At 67.1% G+C, this 26,737-nt stretch overlaps 1 protein-coding gene across 8 annotated transcripts in view; it reads left to right on the top strand.

Annotated features, from left to right (window-relative positions):
* Positions 1–25,863, top strand: part of PLEC (plectin) — a 57,415-nt gene extending 31,552 nt beyond the window's left edge. For 6 of the 8 annotated variants that reach the window (XM_028093476.2, XM_028093477.2, XM_028093481.2 and 3 more), the window contains 31 exons: positions 1,753–1,814; positions 2,173–2,262; positions 3,139–3,216; positions 3,299–3,391; positions 4,216–4,382; positions 5,000–5,115; positions 5,194–5,300; positions 5,385–5,504; positions 5,581–5,676; positions 5,880–6,007; positions 6,258–6,351; positions 6,904–7,058; positions 7,144–7,453; positions 7,541–7,618; positions 7,696–7,857; positions 8,020–8,124; positions 8,559–8,654; positions 8,852–8,977; positions 10,088–10,240; positions 10,320–10,474; positions 10,557–10,683; positions 10,779–10,962; positions 11,402–11,559; positions 11,673–11,851; positions 12,964–13,102; positions 13,193–13,549; positions 13,625–13,708; positions 13,868–13,972; positions 14,073–14,171; positions 15,064–18,444; positions 18,530–25,863. In XM_028093476.2, coding sequence (XP_027949277.2) covers positions 1,753–1,814; positions 2,173–2,262; positions 3,139–3,216; positions 3,299–3,391; positions 4,216–4,382; positions 5,000–5,115; positions 5,194–5,300; positions 5,385–5,504; positions 5,581–5,676; positions 5,880–6,007; positions 6,258–6,351; positions 6,904–7,058; positions 7,144–7,453; positions 7,541–7,618; positions 7,696–7,857; positions 8,020–8,124; positions 8,559–8,654; positions 8,852–8,977; positions 10,088–10,240; positions 10,320–10,474; positions 10,557–10,683; positions 10,779–10,962; positions 11,402–11,559; positions 11,673–11,851; positions 12,964–13,102; positions 13,193–13,549; positions 13,625–13,708; positions 13,868–13,972; positions 14,073–14,171; positions 15,064–18,444; positions 18,530–24,748 — 13,523 coding nt within the window. In that variant the 3' untranslated portion in view covers positions 24,749–25,863. Of the gene's footprint in view, positions 1–808; positions 1,082–1,752; positions 1,815–2,172; positions 2,263–3,138; positions 3,217–3,298; positions 3,392–4,215; positions 4,383–4,999; positions 5,116–5,193; positions 5,301–5,384; positions 5,505–5,580; positions 5,677–5,879; positions 6,008–6,257; positions 6,352–6,903; positions 7,059–7,143; positions 7,454–7,540; positions 7,619–7,695; positions 7,858–8,019; positions 8,125–8,558; positions 8,655–8,851; positions 8,978–10,087; positions 10,241–10,319; positions 10,475–10,556; positions 10,684–10,778; positions 10,963–11,401; positions 11,560–11,672; positions 11,852–12,963; positions 13,103–13,192; positions 13,550–13,624; positions 13,709–13,867; positions 13,973–14,072; positions 14,172–15,063; positions 18,445–18,529 lie in introns of those variants that run through there. The other 2 variants (XM_028093480.2, XM_088022704.1) reach the window with 2 other exon arrangements.
* The last annotated feature ends 874 nt before the right edge of the window (positions 25,864–26,737 follow it).

Below are 26,737 nucleotides of genomic sequence, written 5' to 3' on the forward strand. Positions count from 1 at the left end.
CAGGTGTGGTTTCCTTTCCTGTGAGTCACTGCACTAGGGCCCCCTCCCCAACCCTGATTCACTGGCCTGCCCCCCGCCCCCCCATGCTCCCCACTGCCCCCTGCACCCCTCCTCCCCCTAACTCGGGCCGAGTTCCTGCAGATTGGGGCTGGGCGGTCCTGCCTGATGAGTCAACGCTCAGCTATGTGCCCACTCCTGCCCCGCCGTGTGCTGTGCTTCTGGATGGGGGAGCACTGCTCCAGGACGTGCCTGGTGGGCAGCTCAGAAGGGCCAGGCCAGCACAGGATCATAGTGGCCCTTGAGCAGGGGCATAGCAGAGCCTAGAAGGGGGCGGGGGCCACAGGCATAGGGCACACAGGTCTATCAGGAGGTGTGAGTTACGGGGCTGCAAGAAAGAGAGAGTCTGCTCATCCCCCCAGCTCTCTGTCACTCAGCCTGGGGTCCCAGCTGGCAGGGTGGGCAGGCTGAGGGCTGGACCTGGGCTGAAGCCCTGAAGGGAGGTATAGCTTGGGGGGCACCCTGGGCCCAGCCACACGCAGGTACCCCTCCCTGTGACGGGGTGGCCAAAGGGATGGTGTGTGGTCCTGGCAGCGTGGATGCGCAGTGGCGTGCCAGGTCCCATGGAGCCCCTGGCTGTCCCTTTGCGACTGTGGCGGGCCGGGTGGGTGAGGAAACCCCTGGGTTTCCTGTTTCTGTGGGGCCCTGGGTGTGGCCGTGGGGGAGGGGCCACCTTCCTCCTTCCCTCTGTGGGGGGAGGGGGGGTGGGCAGGGAGGGGTGGGGCTCCCGGGGCGGGGACAGCCGTGCGAGGGAGTCCAGCGGGCAGGGAGTGGTCACGCCAACTCTGCTTGGAGCCGAGCAAGCGAGTGAGTCCCGTGCGGCACCAGCCTAAAGCCGCCCGTGTGCCACGAGGGCCGGAGCTCAGCACCTGGGGGCCTCAGGACCACGCGCTGGACGGGCGGGGCGGCACCATGTCTCAGCACCGGCTCCGTGTGCCTGAGCCTGAGAGCCTGGGCCACAAGAGAACCAGCTCGGAGGACAACCTCTACCTGGCTGTGCTCAGGGCCTCGGAGGGCAAGAAAGGTAGTAGGCACCCCCCGCTGGGCAGGGCCCACTTCCTGCCGCAGGAAGCCTGGCACTGGGGGGGGTGGGGCCCCGCTTCGAGGGTCTGAAGGTAGGGACAGAGTCTGAGGCGGGTAGGGTGCCGGGCCGCGCGAGCGCCGCGTCCGGGCCCAGGTGCAGAGCTGGGGTGGGGGTGGGCAGCCACGGGTGCCCAGCATGGAAAGGGCTGGCCCGTGTTGGCAAGGCTGGCACTAGCCGCTGGATCTTGAGTATAGGGCTGTGGTGGGTGGGGGCGCTCTGTGCCCTGGGCAAGTCTGCTGCCCTGTTGGGACAGTACAGCTTTCCTCTCGCCCCACCCTTGGCCTGGGTCCTCGCCGGGAACCTTTCTGCCCAGGTCTCCCCAGGCAGTGTGTGTGGGGGTGGGGCCCGCTGCGACTTGTACTCTCTGGTTTTTGGGTGGGGCTGCGGGCTCTGGACCCTCCCATCTCCAGAGGGAGACAATAGGGGAGTGAGTGGTGACACCTGTGTGCCTAGCACCCCGGAGCCCCCACTGCAGGGGCAGATGCTGGGTTGCCCTGAATGATTCTGAGGTGCTCTTCAGGCACCACCCACCGTGTCTGCATGGTGGTCACCTCCTGGGGGCCCCTGTGGCTGCTCCCAGGCCTCAGGTCACCTGGCTTTGTCTCTCCCAGATGAACGGGATCGTGTGCAGAAGAAAACCTTCACCAAGTGGGTCAACAAACACCTCATCAAGGTTGGTGGCGTGTGTGCACGTGTGTGCGTGCGTGTGCAGGGTCGTGGGGTGGAGGAGGGTGCCGCTGGCCCTCCAGCCGAACAAAGGCTGTTTCTACTGTTGGCCTGGGGGCTCACTTTTCGTCTCTGAAGCCTGTTATTCTCTCTCCTCCCGGCCTCCCCCTCGCTGCTCCTGCCTTCCTCCTCCTCCCTCCCCCTCCTCCTCCTCCGGCCTCTCCTGCTCTGCTCTAGCACTGGAGGGCAGAGGTAGGTGCCTCCGTGGGGGTGGGGCATGTTCTGGGTTAGGGCCTGTCCCCCCTGCCAGGGCCCATTGGTGGCTCTGGGGGACGTGCAGCAGCCCAGTACCTCTGTCCCCACAGGCCCAGAGACACATCAGTGACCTGTATGAAGACCTCCGCGATGGCCACAATCTCATCTCCCTGCTGGAGGTGCTCTCCGGGGACAGCCTGGTGCGTGTACCTGCCCACCTGCCCCCTCTGGGGCCCCGCCCGCCTTTCACCCGAATACCCCTGCCTGCCTTCCTTTCTTGGGGCTTTCCCACACGCCCACTCCACCCACGTCCAGCCTGGCCTCGGCCCCTCCTGTATTTCCCGGCCTGGAGTGTTGGGCCCGGCCCGGGAGTGGGCCGTCCCCCGTGCCTCAGGCTCGCGGCCCTGCTGCTCGATGCGTCGGAGCCCTGACGCGGTAACCTCACGCTCTGCTCTGCTTTGGTTTCTCTGCTGCTTGGACTGTGAACCTTGGCCTCTGCCCTTTACCCTTTGCCCTGCTCTGGCCGGGCAGCCAAGAGAGCGGGACGTAATCAGGAGCTCGCGCCTGGTGAGTGGTTGTGCGTGCTGGCTACGGCAGCGCGTGGGCTCCCCGAGACTGGGAGCCCGGCTCACCTGGGGCTGGTGGTCAGTCTGGACCCACCTGTGCCTGGCGCTTGGGCAGGCAGATGGCTGTGCATCCAGCTGCCTGAGGTCTTGCCTGTTGCAATGCCCAGGGCTGGGCCTGGGACCCACCAGGGCTGCCGCCGCTCTCCAGGAGGACCCCTCCCCCAGTGCCCTCCACCCGCGGCTTCCTGGCTATTGTCCCCTCCCACCCCTTCCTTCCTTCCCACAGCCTGGGCCTGGTTGCTGGACTTCCAAAGCCCCTGCTGGGCCTGGCCCTTGGGTCAGTGGCCCCCCTTTTCTAGCTGGGGAGGGTGAAGCGGGGACATGGGAAGACCCTTGGTTGGTTCACTTAGCCCAGATGCCCTGAGGGTTCTGAGGGCAGGCAGGGGCCGCAGCTGGAGGTGGGACCGTGCCTCTGCTCTGGGGGTACTGACCGGCCGGGCCTTTCCACAGCCCCGGGAGAAGGGGAGGATGCGCTTCCACAAGCTGCAGAACGTTCAGATTGCCCTGGACTACCTCCGACACCGCCAGGTGAGACTGCCTGGCTGGCCCCTGGCCCAGGGCCCCCTTCGCCGGCTGGCCACAGGTGAGACTGAGGGGCGTTTGCTCACAGGTGAAGTTGGTGAACATCCGGAACGATGACATCGCTGATGGCAACCCCAAGCTGACCCTCGGCCTGATCTGGACGATCATCCTGCACTTCCAGGTAGAGTCTGGGGGCCGGCCGGCCGTCTGACTGGGTGTATGGCCCAGGAGCCGGGGTCCTTGGCGTCCTGGCCCCGTGGGACCTTCCTGCCGGCCCCAGCCTCGATGGCGCCTGTGCCGTGTGCTAGCTGCCTGGCCTGAGGGCTCAGGTCTCTCTGTGAGGCCTGGCTGGGCAGGGCCCCAAGAGCCTCCCTGCACAGGAATGCATTCTCTGTGCGCCGTGCAGCCTCCTGCCCCGGGAGGGTTGTGGAGAAGCACCCGCTGCACTGGCTGACTCATCCGCTGCCCGCCCTGGCTGCACAGGAAGCCACAAATCTAAGAGCTGAGCAGGCAGAGCCTGGCTGGCACGGCAGCTGAGTCACATAGGCTGGCAGGCCGACAGACAGACAGCCGGGGACAGGCAGGCCGCCAGCCAGACCATGCCACCCCCTGGAGACCCCACCCCCATCCTGCAGCCAGAGGGGCCGACCCAGCCCCCACCCCCGCTGGGACAGCCTTTTCTAGGCCTGAGGCTTCTGGGCAGGCGCTGGTGTCCACAGCTGCCCTCCTCGGGCCCACCTTTGGCAACTCAGGGAGGCATCCGTGGTACCCACCATATAATGGTAGCGGGGACTGGGGGCTCTCACTTCTTCCATGGCAGCTGCCGGTGAGAGTGGCCTGGGCTGTGGCACTGATGGGGGAGGGACCCCTGGAGGCCTCACCCTGCCTCAGCTGGCCTGGGGGCTCCTGTGCACCCCGCATCTTGGCGTGGACTCAGATGAGAGGTGGTGGGCACCGGGCAGGGCGCGTGGCTGTGGCTGAGCACTTGCCCGCTGTGTGGGGCAGATCTCCGACATCCAGGTGAGCGGGCAGTCAGAGGACATGACGGCCAAGGAGAAGCTCCTGCTGTGGTCCCAGCGCATGGTGGAGGGTTACCATGGCCTGCGCTGCGACAACTTCACGTCCAGCTGGCGGGACGGCCGTCTCTTCAACGCCATCATTCACCGGCACAAGTATGTGGCCCGGGGCGCCCCAGAGCACCTCAGCCAGGCGGCTTCGGACGAGCTGGGGCAGGAACGGCGGCGGGAGGGGCGTGTGCCCCTGACAGGAACCTGCTGCCCGGGGGACGAGCGCCTGTGCCGGCCCACCCCCACCCTCAGCCCGCCCTCCTCTGCCCAGGGCCTTTCCAGAAGCTTCGCTGGCTTCCTTGAGGCCAGAATGGCCAGTGGGCTGTTGGCTCTCAGAGCCTGGAGCCTCAGCCCCCACGTGGATGCCCCAGAAGGGGCTGGGGCGGCCAGGCCACGGTGGGAACGGCTCTCAGTGGAGCTTTGCCCCCACCCAGTGGGGGCCTGGTGGACAGGGCGTCTGCAGGAATCCTCCAGGGACTAGTAGCCTCTACTTGGTGTCTTCCAGCCTCTGCGTCTGTGCCCAGCGTAGGCCCCTTGAGCTCCAGGGGGTGAGGCCCAAAGTACACAGCATTTGTACGCAGTGTCACATCGGTGGGCGGTATTGGGTGCTCGTGGTGGGTGGTGTAGTTTTCAGGGTGTTTGCAGGTGGAGGAATCTGTGTCCCCGTCCCCATGCTGAGCTGCCCCCTGGGCCTCACCGTCCCTCCGCCCCTCTGCCCACAGGCCCATGCTCATTGATATGAACAAGGTGTATCGTCAGACCAATCTGGAGAACCTGGACCAGGCCTTCTCTGTGGCGGAGCGGGACCTGGGGGTGACACGGCTCCTGGACCCTGAGGGTGTGTGCCCCGTCCCCCCTCCCCGCGCCCCTCCCCTGCCCCTCGCTGGGTGCCTCTGACGCCGGTCCCTCCCCGCAGACGTGGACGTCCCTCAGCCCGACGAGAAGTCCATCATCACCTACGTCTCCTCCCTGTACGACGCTATGCCCCGAGTGCCTGACGTGCAGGATGGCGTGAAGGCCAACGTGAGTGGTGGCTGGCAGCCGGGGGGGCTGGGGGGCCGGGGGGAACGGATGGCTGCATGGCCCCTCACACCCGCCCACCTGCAGGAGCTGCAGCTGCGCTGGCAGGAGTACCGGGAGCTGGTGGTCCTGCTGTTACAGTGGATCCGGCACCACACTGCAGCCTTCGAGGAGCGCAGGTTCCCTGCCAGCTTTGAGGAGATTGAGGTGGGCCCGGCCTCTCGCCCCAGCTCCTGCGCCCCGTGTGGCCCAGGCCTGGCGGCTCACACCTGCTTCTCTGCAGATTTTGTGGTGCCAGTTCCTGAAGTTTAAGGAAACGGAGCTTCCGGCCAAGGAGGCGGACAAGAACCGGTCCAAGGGCATCTACCAGTCCCTGGAGGTGAGGGGGGGTCCTACACAGAAGGGACGGGGGCCACTGCAGAGGTGAGTGAGGCCGTCCACAGGCCTGGAGCCTGGAGGCCCTCTTCAGCAAGCTGGCGTGGCCTCGTGGCTGAGCTTCTGGAACCAGGGCTGTTCCAGGTCGGGTGGCTGGGGGGCCTGGGTGGCTTGCCTCCCCCTCTGGAGCTCGGCCCCTGCCCACAGGGTGCGGTGCAAGCAGGCCAGCTCAAGGTGCCCCCCGGCTACCACCCGCTGGACGTGGAGAAGGAGTGGGGCAAGCTGCACGTGGCCATTCTGGAGCGGGAAAAGCAGCTCCGCAGCGAGTTTGAGAGGTGGGCGGGTACAGGGCTGGGGGAGGCAGCTGTGGGGTGGGGCCCCGTGGCAGTGGGAAGCCACCCGAGGGTGAGTCACTGCCTGGGGAGGAAACCACCCCCCAGGCTGGGAATCCCACACTGGGGCCAGCTCCACTGTGGGCCGCAGGCAGCCAGGGAGGCCGCGGCGAGAGGGGTATATGTTCTGGAACCCCACGCCTGGTGGGTGGACCCCACTCACGGCGGCTCCCGTGGGTGCTGTGAGCTGCAGGCTGGAGTGTCTTCAGCGTATCGTGAGCAAACTCCAGATGGAGGCTGGGCTGTGTGAGGAGCAGCTGAACCACGCCGACGCCCTGCTGCAGTCGGTGAGGGGAGGGGCGGGGCGAGCAGGGCCACTGGGCAGGGAGGCGGGAGGGAGGCGGCAGGGAGGCGGGAAGAGCCAGGAGCCCGCCACGCCCTGTGGCCATGGGTGGAGAGCAGGCCCCAGCTCCTCTCCTGGTGTGCTGCCAACTCTGATAGATCCCTTTGGGCAGAGCTGGTTTCTGGGCACCAGGCAGGACATACAGGAGGCCAGCGTCCCCGGTTCCAGGCCTGAGAGGCTTGCTGGCCAGAGGGGGTGGTGGGGAGGGCCCCAGGGCCCCACACCCATAGGGCCCAGCAGGGGTGGGGCTGTGAGCCTGGGCAGGAGCTTGTGGAGGGAGAAGCTTAGTCGGGGAGGATGGGACACAGGAACCTGGGCAGGAAGCCCTGGGGGCTCTGGCCCCTTAGACCTAGCAGAGTTCCTCTAGAGAGCCAGGGGCTGGGGCTCTGGCCAGAAGTGCGTATCAGGACCTTGGGCAGGGTGGGGGGCGGGGCAGAGGAGGGGCTCTGGAGGCAGCCCGCCTGCAGGCCCTAAGTTGTGGGTACCCCCCGTGCAGGATGTCAGACTGCTGGCAGCAAGCAAGGCGCCCCAGCGGGCAACTGAGGTGGAGCGGGACCTGGACAAGGCAGATGGCATGATCCGGATGCTGTTCAACGATGTGCAGACGCTCAAGGATGGGCGGCACCCACAGGGAGAGCAGATGTACCGCAGGTGGGCCACGCCCCTTGCTGGGGGGGGGGTCTTGACGCAGCCACATCCCAGCTCATCTCTCCAACGCCCCCCCCACTGTCCCCAGGGTGTACCGCCTGCATGAGCGCCTGGTGGCCATCCGGACCGAGTACAACCTCCGGCTGAAGGCAGGTGTAGCTGCCCCCGTGACCCAGGTGTCAGTGCAGACCACGCAGAGGCGCCCCGAGCTTGAGGACGCCACGCTGCGCTACCTGCAGGACCTGCTGGCCTGGGTGGAGGAGAACCAGCGGCGGGTGGACAGTGCTGAGTGGGGCGGGGACCTGCCCAGTGTGGAGGCCCAGCTGGGCAGCCACCGGGGCCTGCACCAGTCCATCGAGGAGTTCCGGGCCAAGATTGAACGGGCACGAGCTGACGAGGTGCGCGGGCACCCTGAGGCAGGTGGGCAGTGGGGGTGGGGGGTGGACCCTGGCTGCGGTAGGTGTCACGCCTTCCGTCTCCCACAGGGTCAGCTCGCCCCGGCCCCTCGGGGCGCCTACAGAGACTGCCTGGGCCGGCTGGACCTGCAATACGCCAAGCTCCTGGTGAGTGCTGGCTGCGGCTGGGCTGGGGGTAGGGGCCTGGGAGCAGGGATGGGCGGACAGCTCCTGTCTCCCTGCAGAACTCCTCCAAGGCCCGGCTCCGGTCCCTGGAGAGTCTGCATGGTTTTGTGGCTGCCGCCACCAAGGAGCTGATGTGGCTCAGTGAGAAGGAGGAGGAGGAGGTGGGCTTCGACTGGGGGGAGCACAACTCCAACATGGCCGCCAAGAAGGAGAGCTACTCGGTGAGGCCGCCTTCCAGAGTCTTCCAGGACTGTCCTTCCCCCGTTGGGCCCCGGGGTGCTGGCTGGCCTCCCACCGGGAGCCTTGGGGGGCTGCTTGCGGGAGACTGATGGACCCTGGTGTGGCCCCGACACCATTCCTGAGCCCCGCTGCCTCCGTGTCAGGCCCTGATGCGTGAGCTGGAGCTGAAGGAGAAGAAAGTCAAGGAGATTCAGAGCACCGGGGACCGGCTGCTGCGGGAGGGGCACCCTGCTCGGCCTGCAGTGGAGGTGGGGTGGGCTGGGGGGGGCGGGCAGGACGTGGGGGAGACCGCCCGGGGGCCCCAGTGGCCATGGGGGGCGGGCGGGACGTGGGGGAGCACCCCAGGCCCCTCGTGGCCATGGGGGGCGGGCGGGATGTGGGGGAGCACCCCAGGCCCCCTGTGGCCATGGGGGAGACCGCCCGGGGGCCCCAGTGGCCATGGGGGGCAGGTGGGGTGTAGGGGACCGCCCGGGGGCCCCAGTGGCCATGGGGGGCGGGCGGGACGTGGGGGAGCACCCGGGGGCCCCAGTGGCCATGGGGGAGACCGTCCGGGGACCCCAGTGGCCATGGGGGGCGGGCGGGACGTGGGGGAGCACCCCAGGCCCCTCGTGGCCATGGGGGAGCCTGCCCGGGGACCCCAGTGGCCGGCCGGGAGCCTGAGTGGGGTGACTGTGGTGCGTAGTCCTTCCAGGCAGCCTTGCAGACCCAGTGGAGCTGGATGCTTCAGCTGTGCTGCTGCATCGAGGCACACCTAAAGGAGAACACAGCCTATTTCCAGGTGAGAACTGGGCTCCTCCTCCTGGCTCGGCTGCAGCACCCCGAGGAGCCCCAGACCACTCCTGGGGGTGCAAGGCCCCTCCCTGTGTCCCCTTGTGCAGGGCTAAGCAGTTTCTGCACCATCCCGTGGAGCTTGTGTCAGAACCCTCTGCAGCCTGGGGCCCCACCGGCCCCGTGTGACCCCTTCTGACTTCCCAGTTCTTCTCGGACGTGCGGGAGACTGAGGAACAGCTCCGGAAGCTGCAGGAGACCCTCCGCAGGAAGTACACCTGTGACCGCACCATCACCGTCACGCGTCTGGAGGACCTGCTGCAGGACGCCCAGGTGAGTGGACTGCAGGCCTCGGCTGGCCCAGGGCTCTGCAATAACGAGAGGGGTACTGCGGCCTGGAGGGATGAGGGCAGGTGGCAGTCAGATCCCGGGATGGAACGGCCCAGGCAGGGGCGGATGTGGCGGTGGTGGGGTTGCAGGGCCAACCGGGAGCCAGGAGGAGCTGGCGCAGCATCTGGGCTGCGCGGCCGTTTGTGACGGTCCCTCTGCGGGTGGAGACACAGCGATGAGTGGGGCTGGGGTGCTGGGGAAGACATGACGGAGGTCGGTCAGCACCATGGGATGGGGGTGTGGGGGAGCTGCGAGGTCAGTGGCAGGGTCCTGGAGTGAGGCGGGTGGCTGCCAGAGCGGATGTGAGCTCCCGACACCAGAGCTGCTGACGCCCCGGAGCAAGCAGAGCCCTGGGCCTGCCCCCCCACTGCTGGCCCGCGCAGACCGCCGCATGGCATCTCGGGCCTGATGTGTGGGGCAAGCACAGTCTGAAGGGCTGCATAGGGAAGAGAGGCAGCTGGGTATGGCGCCCGTGTGCCCTGGGGCAGGGGAGGGCTTGGCGGGAGCGCTGGCTGGGGGCCCCTGGGGGCAGGAGCGGGGTCAGTGAAGGCTGGAGAGCCGTTTTGGGGGAGGCAGGAGAGATGCAGGCAGTTTCAGGGTAGACTGATCGCGGCCTCCGACAGCCCTTACTGGGGTTTGGCCCCTTGGAGGGGCAGGACGGGAGGAGACGGATGACCTTCAGCGGAATGAGGACGGTGGAGGAGAGGACATCGGGTGTGGCCAAGAGCGCAGCTGGGGCTGTTCTCCTGGGGGCTCAGGGGCCCTAGGGAGTGGGGGCGCGCGTAGTCTGGGCCAGGAGGGAAGGGGGGTCAGTGGGATCGGTTGGGGGCTGAGCCCTGGGTCGCTGCCCCGGTCACACCTCCTGCTTCCAAGTGCCCAGTCCCGTTGTGCCCCAGGGGCAGCAGGAGGGTCCCCTTGATCTTGGGCCAGAGGCAGGGTACCAGGGGGCTTGCTCATTGCCTGGGGCAGGACTGTGGGTCTTCATAGGATCTCATCTAGGCACATGGTGTCTGGACGTTGGACCGTGGTCTCTGAGCCTCCTCTCCCTGGCAGGATGAGAAGGACCGACTGAACGAGTACAGGGCACACCTCTCAGGCCTGGCCAAGCGGGCCAAGGCCATCGTGCAGCTGAAGCCCCGAGACCAAGCCCACCCTGTGCGGGGTCGCGTACCATTGTTGGCTGTGTGTGACTACAAGCAGGTGGAGGTGAGGGCCAGGCTGAGTGGACCGGCACCCTGGGTGGGGGCGGGGCCCGGCCGCTCTGTGACCACTCTGGCTGCCGTAGGTGACCGTGCACAAGGGGGACGAGTGTCAGCTGCTGGGCCCCGCACAGCCATCCCACTGGAAGGTGCTCAGCAGCTCCGGCAGTGAGGCCGCCGTGCCCTCCGTGTGCTTCCTTGTGCCCCCGCCCAACCAGGAGGCCCAGGAGGCCGTCACCAGGTGGGTAGTCCAGGGCTGGCGGCTGGAGTGGGTGCCGTGGGCTGGCGCCCCAACACCTCTGACCGTGCCGCTGACCTGCCAGGCTCGAGGCCCAGCATCAGGCCCTGGTCGTCCTGTGGCACCAGCTGCACGTGGACATGAAGAGTCTCCTGGCCTGGCAGAGCCTCAGCCGCGACATGCAGCTCATCCGCTCTTGGTCCTTGGTCACGGTAGGACTTACCGCAGGGGGCCGCGCTGGGGATGGGGGGGCTTCTCGTGGGCCGGGCGCCCCTTGCCCATGCTCAGCCCTGAGTGCTGCCCGCAGTTCCGGACACTGAAGCCAGAGGAGCAGCGGCAAGCCCTGCGCAGCCTGGAGCTTCACTACCAGGCCTTCCTGCGGGACAGTCAGGATGCCGGCGGCTTCGGGCCTGAGGACCGGCTGCAGGCTGAGCGCGAGTACAGCGCCTGCAGCCGCCATTATCAGCAGCTGCTGCAGAGCATGGAGCAAGGTAGGCGGTGGGCAGGCCCTGGGGTGGGGGTGCTGCGGGCAGGCGGGGGGCGTGTGGTGGGCAGGTCCCGGGGGGTGGGGATGGTGGGCAGGCCCCTGGGGGGGAGGGGCACTGGGCAGGCCCCGGGGCAAGGGCAGGCCCTGGGGGGAGGTGGCAGCGGGTGGGCAGGTCCTGGGGGTGGTGGCGGGGGGGCGGTGGGCAGGCAGGGGGTGGCAGCAGGCAGGCAGGGGTGGTGGTGGGGGGGGTGGGCAGGCAGGGGGGCAGGCAGCAGGCAGCGGGGGACATGGCGGGCAGGCGAGGGGGCAGGTGGCAGTGGGGGGGTGGCAGGCAGGCCCCGGGGGGGGGTGGCGGACAGGCTGAGAGCAGTGGGCAGGTCCTAGGGGGGTGGTGGGCAGGCGGGGGGGGGGGGTGCGGCCCCGTGAGCAGGATGTGTCTGCAGGCGTGCAGGAGGAGTCCCGCTGTCAGCGATGCATCTCTGAGCTCAAGGACATCCGGCTGCAGCTGGAGGCCTGCGAGACCCGCACTGTGCATCGCCTGCGTCTGCCGCTAGACAAAGAGCCTGCGCGGGAGTGTGCGCAGCGCATTGCTGAGCAGCAGGCAGGCACCTGCCCAGCCCCGCTGCCCTCCCTGGCCTGCCCTCCCCAGCCTTCCCAGGGTGCTGGGTGCAGGGCTCCTGAAGTAAGCTTGTACCCTACTTGGTTTCTCCTCAGAAAGCACAAGCTGAGGTGGATGGGCTGGGCAAGGGTGTCGCCCGGCTCTCTGCCGAGGCCGAGAAGGTCCTGGCCCTGCCCGAGCCGTCACCCGCTGCCCCGACTCTGCGCTCAGAGCTGGAGCTGACCCTGGGCAAGCTGGAGCAGGTCCGCAGCTTGTCTGCCATCTACCTGGAGAAGTGAGTGCATTTGCGGGTGGCTGGGGAGCCGTGATGGTAGGAAGGTTCTGAGCACGGGGTGGGGGGGCCTGACCACTGTCTGCTGGCAGAGGACAGGCTGATGGAGGCCAGGAGGAAGGGTTTGCTGAGCGGTCTGGCCAAGAGGTGGGTGTGGACCAGGGTGGTGGTTGTGGATGTGGTCAGAGGGGTCAGCCCTGATGTGCCCTGAAGGTGGAACTTCTTGGTGACCAGACGTGGGAGAGGGGTTTGGTGCAGCTCACCGAGGTGTTGGGGTGTGGGGCCCCGGGGCCCCGGGGCCTGGGGTGTGCAGGCAGGGGAAGGAGACCAAGGAGGAGCAGGGTGAGGAACACCAGAAGGGGGGGGGTGGCCCGTGGCCAGCGAGTTTCAGACAAGGGGTTTGGCCAGGGTTGGGGGGGCACTTCTTGGTGGAGGGTGGGCATGAGGAGCTGCAGGGGGCAGGCAGGTGGTAGGGCAGGGGATGAGCAGATCTGAGGCCGAGGTCTTTTCAGGGGGCCAGCAATCCCCCCACCCCCAGCCCATGCTTGTTTCAGTGTGTCCCTGGGGAAAAGCAGCCCTTCCCAGGCCCCTTCCTCTGCAGGCCCCTTGCCACCCACCTACAGCACGTACGTTCCGGCACGTATGTTCACGTGGTTCAGACTCTTTTGGAAGGATCGTGTGCCATTTTCTACCCCTTCCCTCAGTCTCGTCACTGGGCTCTGAGGGCCCACGGTCCTTCTATAACGTCTGTGGTGTAAATAGCACATCCAAATGTTAGCCTTTCTTTTTTTTTTACAAAGCCAGATTTGTCAGGAATGTCATTATCTGGTTCAGGGTGTCACTCCTTATCCAGTCTTGGGCCTGGAAGGCTGAGAGCTTCTCCTAGGCTCTGGGGGCGGCAGACTGAGGATCTCTTCTGCTGTTTTTCTGGACAGCACAGCTGTCTCCAGAACTCAGTCCAGAGCTGAAGTGTCCCCGGGTCCCAGAGGTCGCCAACCACCCTCTCCCCGAGCCTTCTGTTCTCCCTGACGCCCGGACTGCAGGCATCAGCCGAGCACCAGGGTTCTGGTTCCTTGCATGGGACTTGGTGTCGCTCAGCCCCGTTCTCCCCGCAGGCTCAAGACCATCAGTCTGGTGATCCGTAGCACACAGGGGGCGGAGGAAGTGCTCAAGGCACACGAGGAGCAGCTCAAGGAGGCCCAGGCCGTGCCTGCCACCCTCCCAGAGCTTGAGGCCACCAAGGCCGCGCTGAAGGTACTGCGGGGCCTGGGCCTCGCCATGAGGGCAGGGGCTCTGGGAACCAGAGGCGGGGCCCTGGGGCTGAGACCGCACCTGCCTCTGCAGAAACTCCGGGTCCAGGCAGAAGCACAGCAGCCCGTGTTTGACGCCCTGCGGGACGAGTTGAGGGGGGCTCAGGAGGTGGGTGAGCGGCTGCAGCGGCAGCATGGCGAGCGGGACGTGGACGTGGAACGCTGGCGCGAGCGGGTTGCCCCACTGCTGGAGCGCTGGCAGGCCGTGCTGGCCCAGACCGACGTGAGGCAGCGCGAGCTTGAACAGCTGGGCCGCCAGCTTCGTTACTACCGTGAGAGCGCGGATCCCCTGGATGCCTGGCTGCAGGACGCCAAGCAGCGACAGGAGCAGATCCAGAGCGTGCCTCTGGCTGACAGCCGGGCCGTGCGGGAGCAGCTGCGGCAGGAGAAGGTGAGTGCGGGCTGGGCCCCAGGGGCGGGGGGCGGGGGTCGCGCCCTGTGGCCGCTGACCGCCCTCCCCTCCCAGGCCCTGTTGGAGGAAATCGAGCGGCAAGGGGAAAAGGTGGAGGAGTGCCAGCGCCTCGCGAAGCAGTACATCAATGCCATCAAGGTGAGGCTCCCGGGTTTCCTGCTACCCTCGTGGAGGCTGGCCTCTCTCCTTGAGAGGAGGTGCCCCCAAGCCCAGGCCACCCTGTTGAAAGCCTGGGGCACGTTCAGGCGCAGAGTGAGGGGAACGCAAAGGTGGTGGCTGACTGTCGTGTGTTCACAGGATTATGAGCTCCAGCTGGTCACGTACAAGGCACAGCTGGAACCGGTGGCCTCCCCAGCCAAGAAGCCCAAGGTCCAGTCTGGGTCTGAGAGCATCATCCAGGAGGTAGGGCCGGGGGTGGGGCTGGTGGGCTGCCTGGGGTGTGTGGGCCCTAGGGCTTAAGGCAGGCCTGACCCTGGCTGCCGCCTCCCTCCCACCCCCCCAGTATGTAGACCTGCGCACAAGGTACAGCGAACTGACCACACTCACAAGTCAGTACATCAAGTTCATCAGCGAGACTCTGCGGCGCATGGAGGAGGAGGAGGTATGGCCTGCTGGGGGTGGGAGTGTAATTCTCCTGCCCACCCCCGCCCCCAAGATGCTGCCCCTGGGAACCTCTCTGAGACCACTGAGTCCAGCTCTGCCCCCTCCCCTGCAGCACGGCCTGCCCCACCTTGGCCTGGCGCTGCACTGCTCTCCCCACGGTGGCTGGCACCTCCTGTTTCTCCCTTGTTGGCACGTGCCCCCACCAGGTGTCCTCCTGGCTCGCTCGTGTGTGTTTCTCCTTGGGATTCCATGCAGCCTCTCCGCTCGGCCACTTGCTCTGGAAGAGCTGAGGAGTAGGAGATCATGAGGGTGGGGAGGGAGGGTCCCAGGTGGCTCCCTGTCCTGTTCCTCCTGCTTCTTGGTGGGCTCGCCGTCTGGCCTACCTGCAGCCTCCCCTCTGCAGGCTTGCAGTCCCTCAGGGCTGCACTGCTGCGTCACGCTGGATGGCCTGCCCTGCCGTGCTGCAGGGACGGGCCTAGGCCAGGGAGAGGGGCCCTGTGGCCAGAGCCAGGCCAGCAGGTGCCCAGCGGGGCACGGGCAGGGCTGGGTGGTGGGCGCGGCTCGCACGCCCTGCGAACTGCCTGCTTTGCTCTCTCTCTCTCTCCCCGTCTCCGTGGCCCGTCTGCGGGAAGAGGGGAGGACGCCTGGGCCTCCTTCCCCAGGCTGGTGAGCATGGTGGGGCCAGGCTGCGCTCACTGCCCTGAGTGCCCTGGGCGGGTGCACGCTGTCTCCTCCGGCCGGGCTGTGACCTCTGTCGTTCCCCGCCCCCGCCCCCCGCCCCGCGCTGTCGGAGTTAACTGTGGTGGTGCCGTGTCCTGTGCGTGCCCGGCGGCCCGCTCCGTGCTCACCGCTCTCTCCGGTTCTCTTCCCCCACCCGGCCGTGGCCACAGAGGCTGGCTGAGCAGCAGCGGGCAGAAGAGCGGGAGCGGCTGGCCCAGGTGGAGGCCGCGCTGGAGAAGCAGCGGCAGCTGGCCGAGGCGCATGCCCAGGCGAAGGCACAGGCCGAGCGCGAGGCCCAGGAGCTGCAGCGGCGCATGCAGGAGGAGGTGGCGCGGCGGGAGGAGGCGGCGGTGGACGCGCAGCAGCAGAAGCGGAGCATTCAGGAGGAACTGCAGCACTTGCGGCAGAGCTCGGAGGCTGAGATCCAGGCGAAGGCCCGGCAGGTGGAGGCGGCCGAACGCAGCCGGCTGCGCATTGAGGAGGAGATCCGCGTGGTGCGCCTGCAGCTGGAGACCACCGAGCGCCAGCGTGGCGGGGCAGAGGGCGAGCTGCAGGCCCTGCGTGCGCGGGCGGAGGAGGCCGAGGCACAGAAGCGGCAGGCGCAGGAGGAGGCGGAGCGCTTGCGACGGCAGGTGCAGGACGAGAGCCAACGCAAGCGGCAGGCGGAGGCCGAGCTGGCCCTGCGCGTCAAGGCGGAGGCCGAAGCGGCCCGGGAAAAGCAGCGGGCCCTGCAGGCGCTGGAGGAGCTGCGGCTCCAGGCGGAGGAAGCGGAGCGGCGCCTCCGGCAGGCGGAGGCCGAACGGGCGCGCCAAGTGCAGTTGGCCCTGGAGACGGCGCAGCGCAGCGCCGAGGTGGAGCTGCAGAGCAAACGCGCCTCCTTCGCAGAGAAGACGGCACAGCTGGAGCGCACCCTGCAGGAAGAGCACGTGGCAGTGGCGCAGCTGCGGGAGGAGGCCGCGCGGCAGGCGCAGCGGCAGGCCGAGGCGGAGCGCGCCCGGGAGGAGGCCGAGCGGGAGCTGGAGCACTGGCGGCTGAAGGCCAACGAGGCGCTGCGCCTGCGGCTGCAGGCGGAGGAAGTAGCACAGCAGAAAAGCCTGGCGCAGGCAGAGGCGGAACAGCAGAAGGAAGAGGCAGAGCGCGAGGCCCGGCGCCGCGGCAAGGCGGAGGAGCAGGCCGTGCGGCAGCGGGAGATGGCTGAGCAGGAGCTGGAGAAGCAGCGGCAGCTGGCAGAGGGCACCGCCCAGCAGCGCCTGGCGGCGGAGCAGGAGCTGATCCGGCTGCGGGCTGGCACGGAGCAGGGGGAGCAGCAGCGGCAACTGCTGGAGGAGGCGCTGGCGCGGCTGCAGTGCGAGGCGACCGCGGCTGCGCAGAAGCGCCAGGAGCTGGAGGCGGAGCTGGCGATGGTGCGCGCGGAGATGGAGGTGCTGCTGGCCAGCAAGGCGCGGGCCGAGGAGGAGTCGCGCTCCACCAGCGAGAAGTCCAAGCAGAGGCTGGAGGCCGAGGCCAGCCGCTTCCGCGAGCTGGCCGAGGAGGCTGCCCGCCTGCGCGCCCTGGCCGAGGAGACCAAGCGGCAGCGCCAGCTGGCTGAGGAGGATGCGGCGCAGCAGCGGGCCGAGGCGGAGCGGGTGCTGGCTGAGAAGTTGGCCGCCATCAGTGAGGCCACGCGGCTCAAGACCGAGGCGGAGATCGCGCTCAAGGAGAAGGAGGCGGAGAACGAGCGTCTGCGGCGGCTGGCGGAGGACGAGGCCTTCCAGCGGCGGCGGCTGGAGGAGCAGGCAGCTCAGCACAAGGCGGACATCGAGGAGCGGCTGATGCAGCTGCGCAAGGCGTCCGACAGCGAGCTGGAACGACAGAAGGGGCTGGTGGAGGACACGCTGCGGCAGCGGCGGCAGGTGGAGGAGGAGATCCTGGCCCTCAAGGCGAGCTTTGAGAAGGCAGCTGCCGGCAAGGCGGAGCTGGAGCTGGAGCTGGGGCGCATCCGCAGCAACGCCGAGGACACGCTGCGCAGCAAGGAGCAGGCTGAGAGGGAGGCTGCGCGGCAGCGGCAGCTGGCGGCGGAGGAGGAACAGCGGCGCCGCGAGGCTGAGGAGCGCGTGCAGAAGAGCTTGGTGGCAGAGGAGGAGGCCGCGCGGCAGCGCAAGTTGGCACTGGAGGAGGTGGAGCGGCTCAAGGCCAAGGTGGAGGAGGCGCGGCGCCTGCGCGAGCGGGCGGAGCAGGAGTCTGCGCGGCAGCTGCAGCTGGCCCAGGAGGCTGCCCAGAAGCGGCTGCAGGCGGAGGAGAAGGCGCACGCCTTTGCAGTGCAGCAGAAGGAACAGGAGCTGCAGCAGACGCTCCAGCAGGAGCAGAGCATGCTGGAGCGGCTGCGCGGCGAGGCAGAGGCCGCGCGGCGGGCGGCCGAGGAGGCGGAGGAGGCCCGGGAGCGCGCCGAGGGGGAGGCGGCGCAGTCCCGGCAGCAGGTGGAAGAGGCAGAGCGGCTGAAGCAGTTGGCGGAAGAGCAGGCACGGGCCCGGGCGCAGGCGCAGGCCGCCGCGGAGAAGCTGCGCAAGGAGGCGGAGCAGGAGGCAGCCCGGCGGGCGCAGGCCGAGCAGGCGGCCTTGAAGCAGAAGCAGGCGGCCGATGCCGAGATGGAAAAGCACAAGAAGTTTGCGGAGCAGACTCTGCGGCAGAAGGCGCAGGTGGAGCAGGAACTGACCGCCCTGCGGCTGCAGCTGGAGGAGACTGACCACCAGAAGGGCATCTTGGACGAGGAGCTGCAGCGGCTGAAGGCGGAGGTGACGGAGGCGGCCCGGCAGCGCAGCCAGGTGGAGGAGGAGCTCTTTTCTGTGCGCGTGCAGATGGAGGAGCTGAGCAAGCTCAAGGCGCGCATCGAGGCGGAGAACCGCGCGCTCATTCTGCGTGACAAGGACAACACCCAGCGCTTCCTGCAAGAAGAGGCCGAGAAGATGAAGCAGGTTGCGGAGGAGGCCGCCCGGCTGAGCGTGGCAGTCCAGGAGGCAGCCCGGCTGCGGCAGCTGGCCGAGGAGGACCTGGCGCAACAGCGGGCTCTGGCTGAAAAGATGCTCAAGGAGAAGATGCAGGCAGTGCAGGAGGCTACGCGCCTCAAGGCCGAAGCGGAGCTGCTGCAGCGGCAGAAGGAGCTTGCGCAGGAGCAGGCCCGGCAGCTGCAGGAGGACAAGGAGCAGATGGCGCAGCAGCTGGTGCAGGAGACACAGGGCTTCCAGCGGACTTTGGAGCTGGAGCGGCAGCGGCAGCTGGAGATGAGCGCTGAGGCTGAGCGCCTCAAGCTTCGCGTGGCCGAGATGAGCCGGGCGCAGGCCCGTGCCGAGGAGGATGCCCAGCGCTTCCGCAGACAGGCTGAGGAGATCGGCGAGAAGCTGCACCGCACTGAGCTCGCCACGCAGGAGAAGGTGACACTGGTACACACACTTGAGGTCCAGCGGCAGCAGAGTGACCATGATGCCGAGCGCCTCCGAGTGGCCATCGCTGAGCTGGAGCGAGAGAAGGAGAAGCTCCAGGAGGAGGCTACGTTGCTGCAGCAGAAATCCGAGGAGGTACCGGCCCGCCCTCCACGAGCAAGTGGGTGGGCCCGGGTGGGGGCCCCCGACGTCCCTGACTGTCCCCCTCTCCTCTCTCCAGATGCAGGTGGTGCAGCAGGAGCAGCTGCTGCAGGAGACGCGGGCGCTGCAGCAGAGCTTCCTGTCGGAGAAGGACCGACTGCTGCAGCGGGAGCACTCCATCGAGCGGGAGAAGGCCAAGCTGGAGCAGCTCTTCCAGGACGAGGTGGCCAAGGCGCAGCAGCTGCGTGAGGAGCAGCAGCGGCAGCAGCAGCAGATGGCGCAGGAGAGGGAGCGGCTGGTGGCCAGCATGGAGGAGGCCCGGCAGCGCCAGCGCGACGCGGAGGAGGGTGTGCGGCGCAAGCAGGAGGAGCTGCAGCAACTGGAGCAGCAACGGCAGCAGCAGGAGAAGCTGCTGGCCGAGGAGAACCGGCGGCTGCGCGAGCGGCTGCAGCGCTTGGAGGAGGAGCACCGGGCCGCGGTGGCGCATTCCGAGGAGATCGCTGCCTTGCAGGCCGTGACCACCAAAGCCCTGCCCAACGGCCGGGACGCGCCTGATGGCCCGACTGCAGAGGCGGAGCCCGAGCACGCGTTTGACGGGCTGCGGCGGAAGGTGCCGGCCCAGCGGCTGCAGGAGGTTGGCGTCCTGAGCTCAGAGGAGCTGCGGGGGCTGGCTGAGGGTCACACGACGGTGGCCGAGCTTGCCCAGCGGGAGGACGTGCGCCGGTACCTGCAGGGCCACAGTGGCATTGCCGGGCTGCTGCTGAAGCCCGCCAATGAGAAGCTGAGCGTCTATGCGGCCCTCCAGCGGCAGCTGCTGAGCCCAGGCACGGCACTCATCCTGCTCGAGGCTCAGGCCGCCTCAGGCTTCCTCCTGGACCCCGTGCGGAACCGGCGGCTGACTGTCAACGAGGCCGTGAAGGAAGGCGTGGTGGGCCCCGAGCTGCATCACAAGCTGCTGTCGGCCGAGCGCGCCGTCACCGGCTACAAGGACCCCTACACCGGGCAGCAGATCTCTCTTTTCCAGGCCATGAAGAAGGACCTCATCGTCCGCGACCACGGCATCCGCCTGCTGGAGGCCCAGATCGCCACGGGCGGCATCATCGACCCCGTGCACAGCCACCGCGTGCCCGTGGACGTGGCCTACCAGCGCGGCTACTTTGACGAGGAGATGAACCGCGTCCTGGCGGACCCGAGCGACGACACCAAAGGCTTCTTCGACCCCAACACGCACGAGAACCTCACGTACCTGCAGCTGCTGGAGCGCTGTGTGGAGGACCCCGAGACGGGGCTGCGCCTGCTGCCCCTCACCGATCAGGCTGCCAGGGGCGGTGAGCTGGTCTACACAGACTCGGAGGCTCGGGACGTGTTCGAGAAAGCCACCGTGTCCGCACCATTCGGCAAGTTCCAGGGCAGGACGGTGACCATCTGGGAGCTCATCAACTCCGAATATTTTACGGCAGAGCAGCGGCGGGACCTACTGCGGCAGTTTCGCACAGGCAAGGTCACCGTGGAGAAGATCATCAAGATCGTCATCACCGTGGTCGAGGAGCACGAGCAGAAAAACCAGCTCTGCTTCGAGGGCCTGCGCGCCCTCGTGCCTGCCGCCGCGCTGCTGGAGAGCGGGGTCATCGACCGCGACCTCTACCACCAGCTGCAGCGGGGCGAGCGCTCAGTGCGAGAGGTGGCGGAGGTGGGTGCCGTGCGGCGGGCTCTGCGGGGCGCCAACGTCATTGCAGGTGTGTGGCTGGAGGAGGCGGGGCAGAAGCTGAGCATCTACGAGGCCCTGAAGAAAGACCTTCTGCCTCCAGAGGCAGCCGTGGCTCTCTTGGAGGCTCAGGCCGGCACCGGCCACATCATTGACCCTGCCACGAGCGCCCGGCTCACCGTGGATGAGGCAGTGCGTGCCGGCCTGGTGGGGCCTGAGCTGCATGAGAAGCTGCTGTCAGCTGAGAAGGCCGTCACCGGCTACAAGGACCCCTACTCGGGGCAGAGTGTCTCTCTGTTCCAGGCCCTGAAGAAGGGCCTCATCCCCAGGGAGCAGGGCCTGCGTCTGCTCGATGCCCAGTTGTCCACAGGTGGCATCGTGGACCCGAGCAAGAGCCTCCGTGTGCCCGTGGACGTTGCCTGTGCCCGGGGCTATCTGGACGAGGAGACTAGCCAAGCCCTGTCGGCCCCCAGAGATGAAGCCAAGACCTACCGCGACCCCGGGTCGCAGGAGCCAGTCACCTACAGCCAGCTCCAGCAGCAGTGCCGGCCCGACCAGTTGACAGAGCTGAGCCTGCTGCTGCTCTCGGAGAAGGCCGCCCAGGCCCGGCGCGAGGGGCTCTACTCCGAGCTGCAGGCCCGTGAGACGTTTCAGAACACTGCTGTGGAGGTACCTGTGGGCAGCTTCAAGGGCAGGACGGTGACGGTGTGGGAGCTGCTCAGCTCCGAGTATTTCACGGTGGAGCAGAGAGAGGAGCTGCTGCGGCAGTTTCGGACGGGCACGGTCACCGTGGAGAAGATCATCAAGATCCTCATCACCATCGTGGAAGAGGTTGAGACTGTGCGGCAGGAGAGGCTGTCTTTCAGTGGCCTCCGTGCTCCAGTGCCAGCCAGCGAGCTCGTGGCCTCCGGGGTCCTCAGCAGGACCCAGTTTGAGCAGCTCAAGGACGGCAAGACCTCGGTGAAGGACCTGTCGGAGCTGAGCTCCGTGAGGACGCTGCTACAAGGTAGCGGGTGCCTGGCCGGCATCTACCTGGAGGACTCCAAGGAGAAGGTGACGATCTACCAGGCCATGCAGCGAGGCCTGCTCAGGCCCAGCACGGCCACTCTCCTGCTTGAGGCCCAGGCGGCTACCGGCTTTCTGGTGGACCCCGTGCGGAACCAGCGCTTGTATGTCCACGAGGCCGTGAAGGCAGGTGTCGTGGGGCCCGAGCTGCACGAGAAGCTGCTGTCGGCCGAGAAGGCCGTCACCGGCTACAAGGACCCCTACTCGGGCAGCACCATCTCCCTCTTCCAGGCCATGAAGAAGGGCTTGGTCCTTAGGGACCACGGTATCCGTCTGCTGGAGGCCCAGATCGCCACGGGCGGCATCATCGACCCCGTGCACAGCCACCGGCTGCCCGTGGACGTGGCCTACCAGCGCGGCTACTTCGACGAGGAGATGAACCGCGTCCTGGCGGACCCGAGCGACGACACCAAGGGCTTCTTCGACCCCAACACGCACGAGAACCTCACGTACCTGCAGCTGCTGGAGCGCTGTGTGGAGGACCCTGAGACGGGGCTGCGCCTGCTGCCGCTGAAAGGCTCTGAGAAGGCAGAGGTGGTGGAGACCACGCAGCTGTACACCGAGGAGGAGACCCGTAGGGCATTCGAGGAGACGCAGATCGACATTCCAGGCGGCGGCGGCCGCGGCGGCTCCACCATGTCTTTGTGGGAGGTGATGCAGTCGGACCTGATCCCAGAGGAGCAGCGCACCCGGCTCATGGCTGATTTCCAGGCCGGCCGGGTGACCAAGGAGCGCATGATCATCATCATCATCGAGATCATCGAGAAGACCGAGATCGTGCGCCAGCAGAATCTGGCTTCCTACGACTACATCCGCCGCCGCCTCACTGCTGAGGACCTCTATGAGGCCCGGATCATCTCCCGCGAGACCTATAGCCTCCTCCGGGAGGGCGCCAAGAGCCTCCGAGAGGTGCTGGAGGAGGAGTCGGCTTCGCGCTACCTCTACGGCACAGGTTGTGTGGCTGGCGTCTACCTGCCAGGCTCTAGGCAGACGCTCACCATATACCAGGCCCTCAAGAAGGGACTGCTAAGTGCCGAGGTGGCCCGCTTCCTGCTGGAGGCACAGGCGGCCACGGGCTTCCTCCTGGAGCCCGTGAAGGGCGAGCGGCTGACCGTGGACGAAGCTGTGCGGAAGGGCCTGGTGGGCCCCGAGCTGCACGACCGGCTGCTCTCGGCGGAGCGGGCTGTGACCGGCTACCGCGACCCCTATACGGAGCAGACGATCTCGCTCTTCCAGGCCATGAAGAAGGACCTGATCCCCGCAGAGGAGGCCCTGCGGCTGCTGGATGCCCAGCTGGCCACGGGCGGCATCGTGGACCCACGCCTGGGCTTTCATCTCCCCCTGGAGGTGGCCTACCAGCGTGGCTACCTCCACAAGGACACGTACGACCAGCTGTCAGAGCCCAGCGAGGTGCGCAGCTACCTGGACCCCTGCACAGACGAGCGTCTCAGCTACACACAGCTGCTTCGGAGGTGCCGCCGCCATGAGACCAGCGGCCAGCTCCTCCTGCCCCTTTCAGACGCCCGCAAGCTGACCTTCCGCGGCCTGCGCAAGCAGATCACAGTGGAGGAGCTGGTGCGCTCGCAGATCATGGACGAGGCCACGGCGCTGCAGCTGCAGGAGGGCCTGACTTCTGTGGAGGAGGTCACCAAGAACCTGCAGAAGTTTCTCGAGGGCACCAGCTGCATTGCTGGCGTCTTCGTGGATGCCACCAAGGAGCGGCTGTCAGTGTACCAAGCCATGAAGAAGGGCATCATCCGCCCTGGCACGGCCTTCGAGCTCCTGGAGGCACAGGCGGCCACTGGCTACGTCATCGACCCCATCAAGGGGCTCAAGCTGACTGTGGAGGAGGCTGTGCGCATGGGCATTGTGGGCCCCGAGTTCAAGGACAAACTGCTGTCAGCAGAGCGTGCGGTCATCGGCTACAAGGACCCCTACTCTGGGAAGCTCATCTCCCTCTTCCAGGCCATGAAGAAGGGCCTGATCCTGAAGGACCACGGCATCCGCCTGCTGGAGGCCCAGATCGCCACGGGCGGCATCATTGACCCCGAGGAGAGCCATCGGCTGCCCGTGGAGGTGGCCTACAAGCGTGGCCTCTTCGACGAGGAGATGAATGAGATCCTGACGGACCCGAGCGACGACACCAAGGGCTTCTTCGACCCCAACACAGAGGAGAATCTCACGTACCTGCAGCTGATGGAGCGCTGCATCACGGACCCCCAGACGGGCCTGTGCCTGCTGCCCTTGAAGGAGAGGAAGCGGGAGCGGAAGACGTCCTCCAAGTCCTCAGTGCGCAAGCGCCGCGTGGTGATCGTGGACCCGGAGACGGGCAAGGAGATGTCTGTGTACGAGGCCTACCGCAAGGGCCTCATCGACCACCAGACGTACCTGGAGCTGTCCGAGCAGGAGTGCGAGTGGGAGGAGATCACCATCTCCTCCTCGGACGGCGTGGTCAAGTCCATGATTATCGACCGCCGCTCGGGCCGCCAGTACGACATCGACGAGGCCATCGCCAGGAACCTGATCGACCGCTCGGCGCTGGACCAGTACCGCGCCGGCACGCTCTCCATCACGGAGTTCGCAGACATGCTCTCGGGCAACGCCGGCGGCTTCCGCTCGCGCTCGTCCTCCGTGGGGTCCTCCTCGTCCTATCCCATCAGCCCTGCTGCCTCCAGGACCCAGGGGGCCTCCTGGTCGGACCCCACGGAGGAGACGGGCCCCGTGGCCGGCATCCTGGACACGGAGACGCTGGAGAAGGTGTCCATCACGGAGGCCATGCACCGCAACCTGGTGGACAACATCACGGGGCAGCGGCTGCTGGAGGCCCAGGCCTGCACGGGGGGCATCATCGACCCCAGCACCGGCGAGCGCTTCCCCGTCACGGACGCTGTCAACAAGGGCCTGGTGGACAAGATCATGGTGGACCGCATCAACCTGGCTCAGAAAGCCTTCTGCGGCTTCGAGGACCCGCGCACCAAGACCAAGATGTCGGCCGCTCAGGCCCTGAAGAAGGGCTGGCTCTATTACGAGGCAGGCCAGCGGTTTCTGGAGGTGCAGTACCTGACCGGCGGCCTGATCGAGCCCGATGCCCCAGGCCGTGTGCCCCTGGATGATGCCCTGCAGCGCGGCATGGTGGATGCCCGAACCGCCCAGAAGCTGCGAGACGTGGGCGCCTACTCCAAGTACCTCACCTGCCCCAAGACCAAGCTCAAGATCTCCTATAAGGACGCGCTGGACCGCAGCATGGTGGAGGAGGGCACGGGGCTGCGGCTGCTGGAGGCCGCCGCCCAGTCCAGCAAGGGCTACTACAGCCCCTACAGCGTCAGCGGCTCGGGCTCCACGGCCGGTTCACGCTCTGGCTCGCGCACTGGTTCCCGGGCTGGTTCCCGCCGGGGGAGCTTTGATGCCACCAGCTCTGGCTTTTCCATGACCTTCTCTTCGTCCTCCTACTCTTCCTCAGGCTATGGCCGCCGCTACGCCTCAGGGCCTGCGCCCTCCCTGGGGGGCCCCGAGTCTGCAGTGGCCTGATCCGCTGCCCGCACCCTGCCCTCCCGCTCTGCATGTGGCCAGGTTCCCTGCCCAGGCGTTGGGGTCTTTCGTGTCTAAAGGTGTCTTCCTCCCAAGCGGTGCCTAAAGTTTAACCAAAAAAAACCGGACTAACGTATTAATATGTTTGCTGTCCAGATAGCCTGTGTCTTGGGGGATGGGGCCGGTCCAGCCCCTCGGACCACCTCATCCTGCAGGCCTCCCTGCTCCTGTCTACCTGCCACTCACCACAGCCAGGTGCCTTGGAGGGTCCTAAGCCAGGCCCCCAGCCCAGCCCTCCTGTCTTCAGGGAGGGTTTTGTCTGGGCCGGGTTCCCCCAGCCCTGCTCGCTGGGCTCCCTGACACCCAATCACCGGTCCTAACTGCTCGGGGAAGCAGGGGTCGGCCCCCATCATGAGCAGAGCCCTCAGGACCAGCTTTCTTTCCTGTTTCCAGGACTGACTTTAGCGCTCAGCGGGCCTTATTGGGGAGGGCGGGGGGGGTCCTGGGTCAGCCATCTCGTCCCGCCTGCCCGGAGAAGCACCTTCCCCGCGGGAAGATGAGGGTCCAGTCTACAGAGCCAGCTGGCCCCTGCCACGCTGCGGACTCTGCCCCCAGCCCCTGACACTCTGCCAAGACCCCAGGCCTCTGGCTTCTGCCTTCCAGCCTCAGCCCCCTAGTAAGTGCCTTCAGTGTCCTCCCTCCCACCCCAGGCCCCGAGGACCCAGATCTGGGGTGGGAGGTAGACCCTCTGGTGAGACTCCCCACGGCCCAGCTCCCGGGCACGCCAGCCCCAGGCCAGGCTGGGTGTGGCTGGGGCTTCTGCAGGACTCTGCTCCCCTGTGGCCCCACCCTGGGTGCTTCCTGCCTGTCTCTTCAAGGGAGACTGCTCCCTCTGGTCCTGGGGACGGGCCGCCCAGCCCAGGCCCAGCCCCTCCTGTCCCACCTTGGTGCCCCGCGCCCCGCCTCCACCCTCTGACTAAGCTTTGCATGTTTCACTAACCCAGGCAGGCGGCGGGTGGAGGCACCAGGCTTCCGGCTGCCTCTGAGGGCAGAACACTAACCCGACCATGGGTGGGTCTGCAGTGCTCACCCCAATAAAAGCAATTCCAACCTTCCTATGCGTCCTGCCTTGCTTTTTTGTTCTGGGGTCCAGTGTGTGTTGGGGTCGGGTGGAAGCTGCTGCCTTAGGCTCGGAGCTTGGCCAGGGGCAGAGGAGCAGGGCCTCAGGGAAGATGCTGGCCTGAGGCTGCATGTCTCAGGGAAGAGAGAGCCAGACTGAGCAGCGGCCTGGTGGAGGCCAGCCCTCTGAGGCCTGCTCCGGGAGGTCCCTCAGCCCCTGCCGCTGGTCCCGCCGGCCTCCTGACACTCTGCCAGGCCCCTAAGACTCCGTTCATGGCTGCAACTTATCTCTGAGGCTGGGGCTCCATGCTCCTGTATCAGCTAACTCTGGCTGCGCGCCCCCGTGGTCCGTCGTTTGGAGGGAGCAGATTACCGCGCAGCTAAGTTGGTTCCTGTTGGCAAAGGGTGACGCTCCAGAGGCAGATGCGGTCGTGAGTCTCAGCAGCTGGGCCTCTGCTGCAGCCTGTCCACCCCTGTCCCTCCAGGTCCACACAGCGCCCCTCACACCTGCTGGAGCCCAGCTTCCCGGGTTCTTTCTGGAAAACCTACGAGAGCAAGGTTGAGTGGGGCCAACTACAGCCCCACTGAGCCACTGGCCCTGAGGCTGTGACCGATGCTCATCTGCCTGCTTTGCCCAGAGTGGGGGCAGCTGACCGAGAGCCCCGTCCCTGGGGGTCTGAATCTTGGTGACCGGGTCCTTGTCAGGCTCTGCTCTTCCACTTACAACGGCCGTGGAAATACCAGATGCCATGACAGGGCCGTCCCTGCCACGGTGGCCCCCGTTGACTGCTGGGCTCCTGCAAGGAGCTGCCGTGGCCAGGTGGCAGCCACAGAGAGCCAAGTGAGTGGGACACTTGTCACTGTGCCCTG

Source organism: Eumetopias jubatus, unplaced genomic scaffold, assembly GCF_037043125.1.
Source record: "Eumetopias jubatus isolate StellerSeaLion01/CBP00866 unplaced genomic scaffold, mEumJub1_p1.0 scaffold_4, whole genome shotgun sequence".
NCBI classification, from domain to species: domain Eukaryota; kingdom Metazoa; phylum Chordata; class Mammalia; order Carnivora; family Otariidae; genus Eumetopias; species Eumetopias jubatus.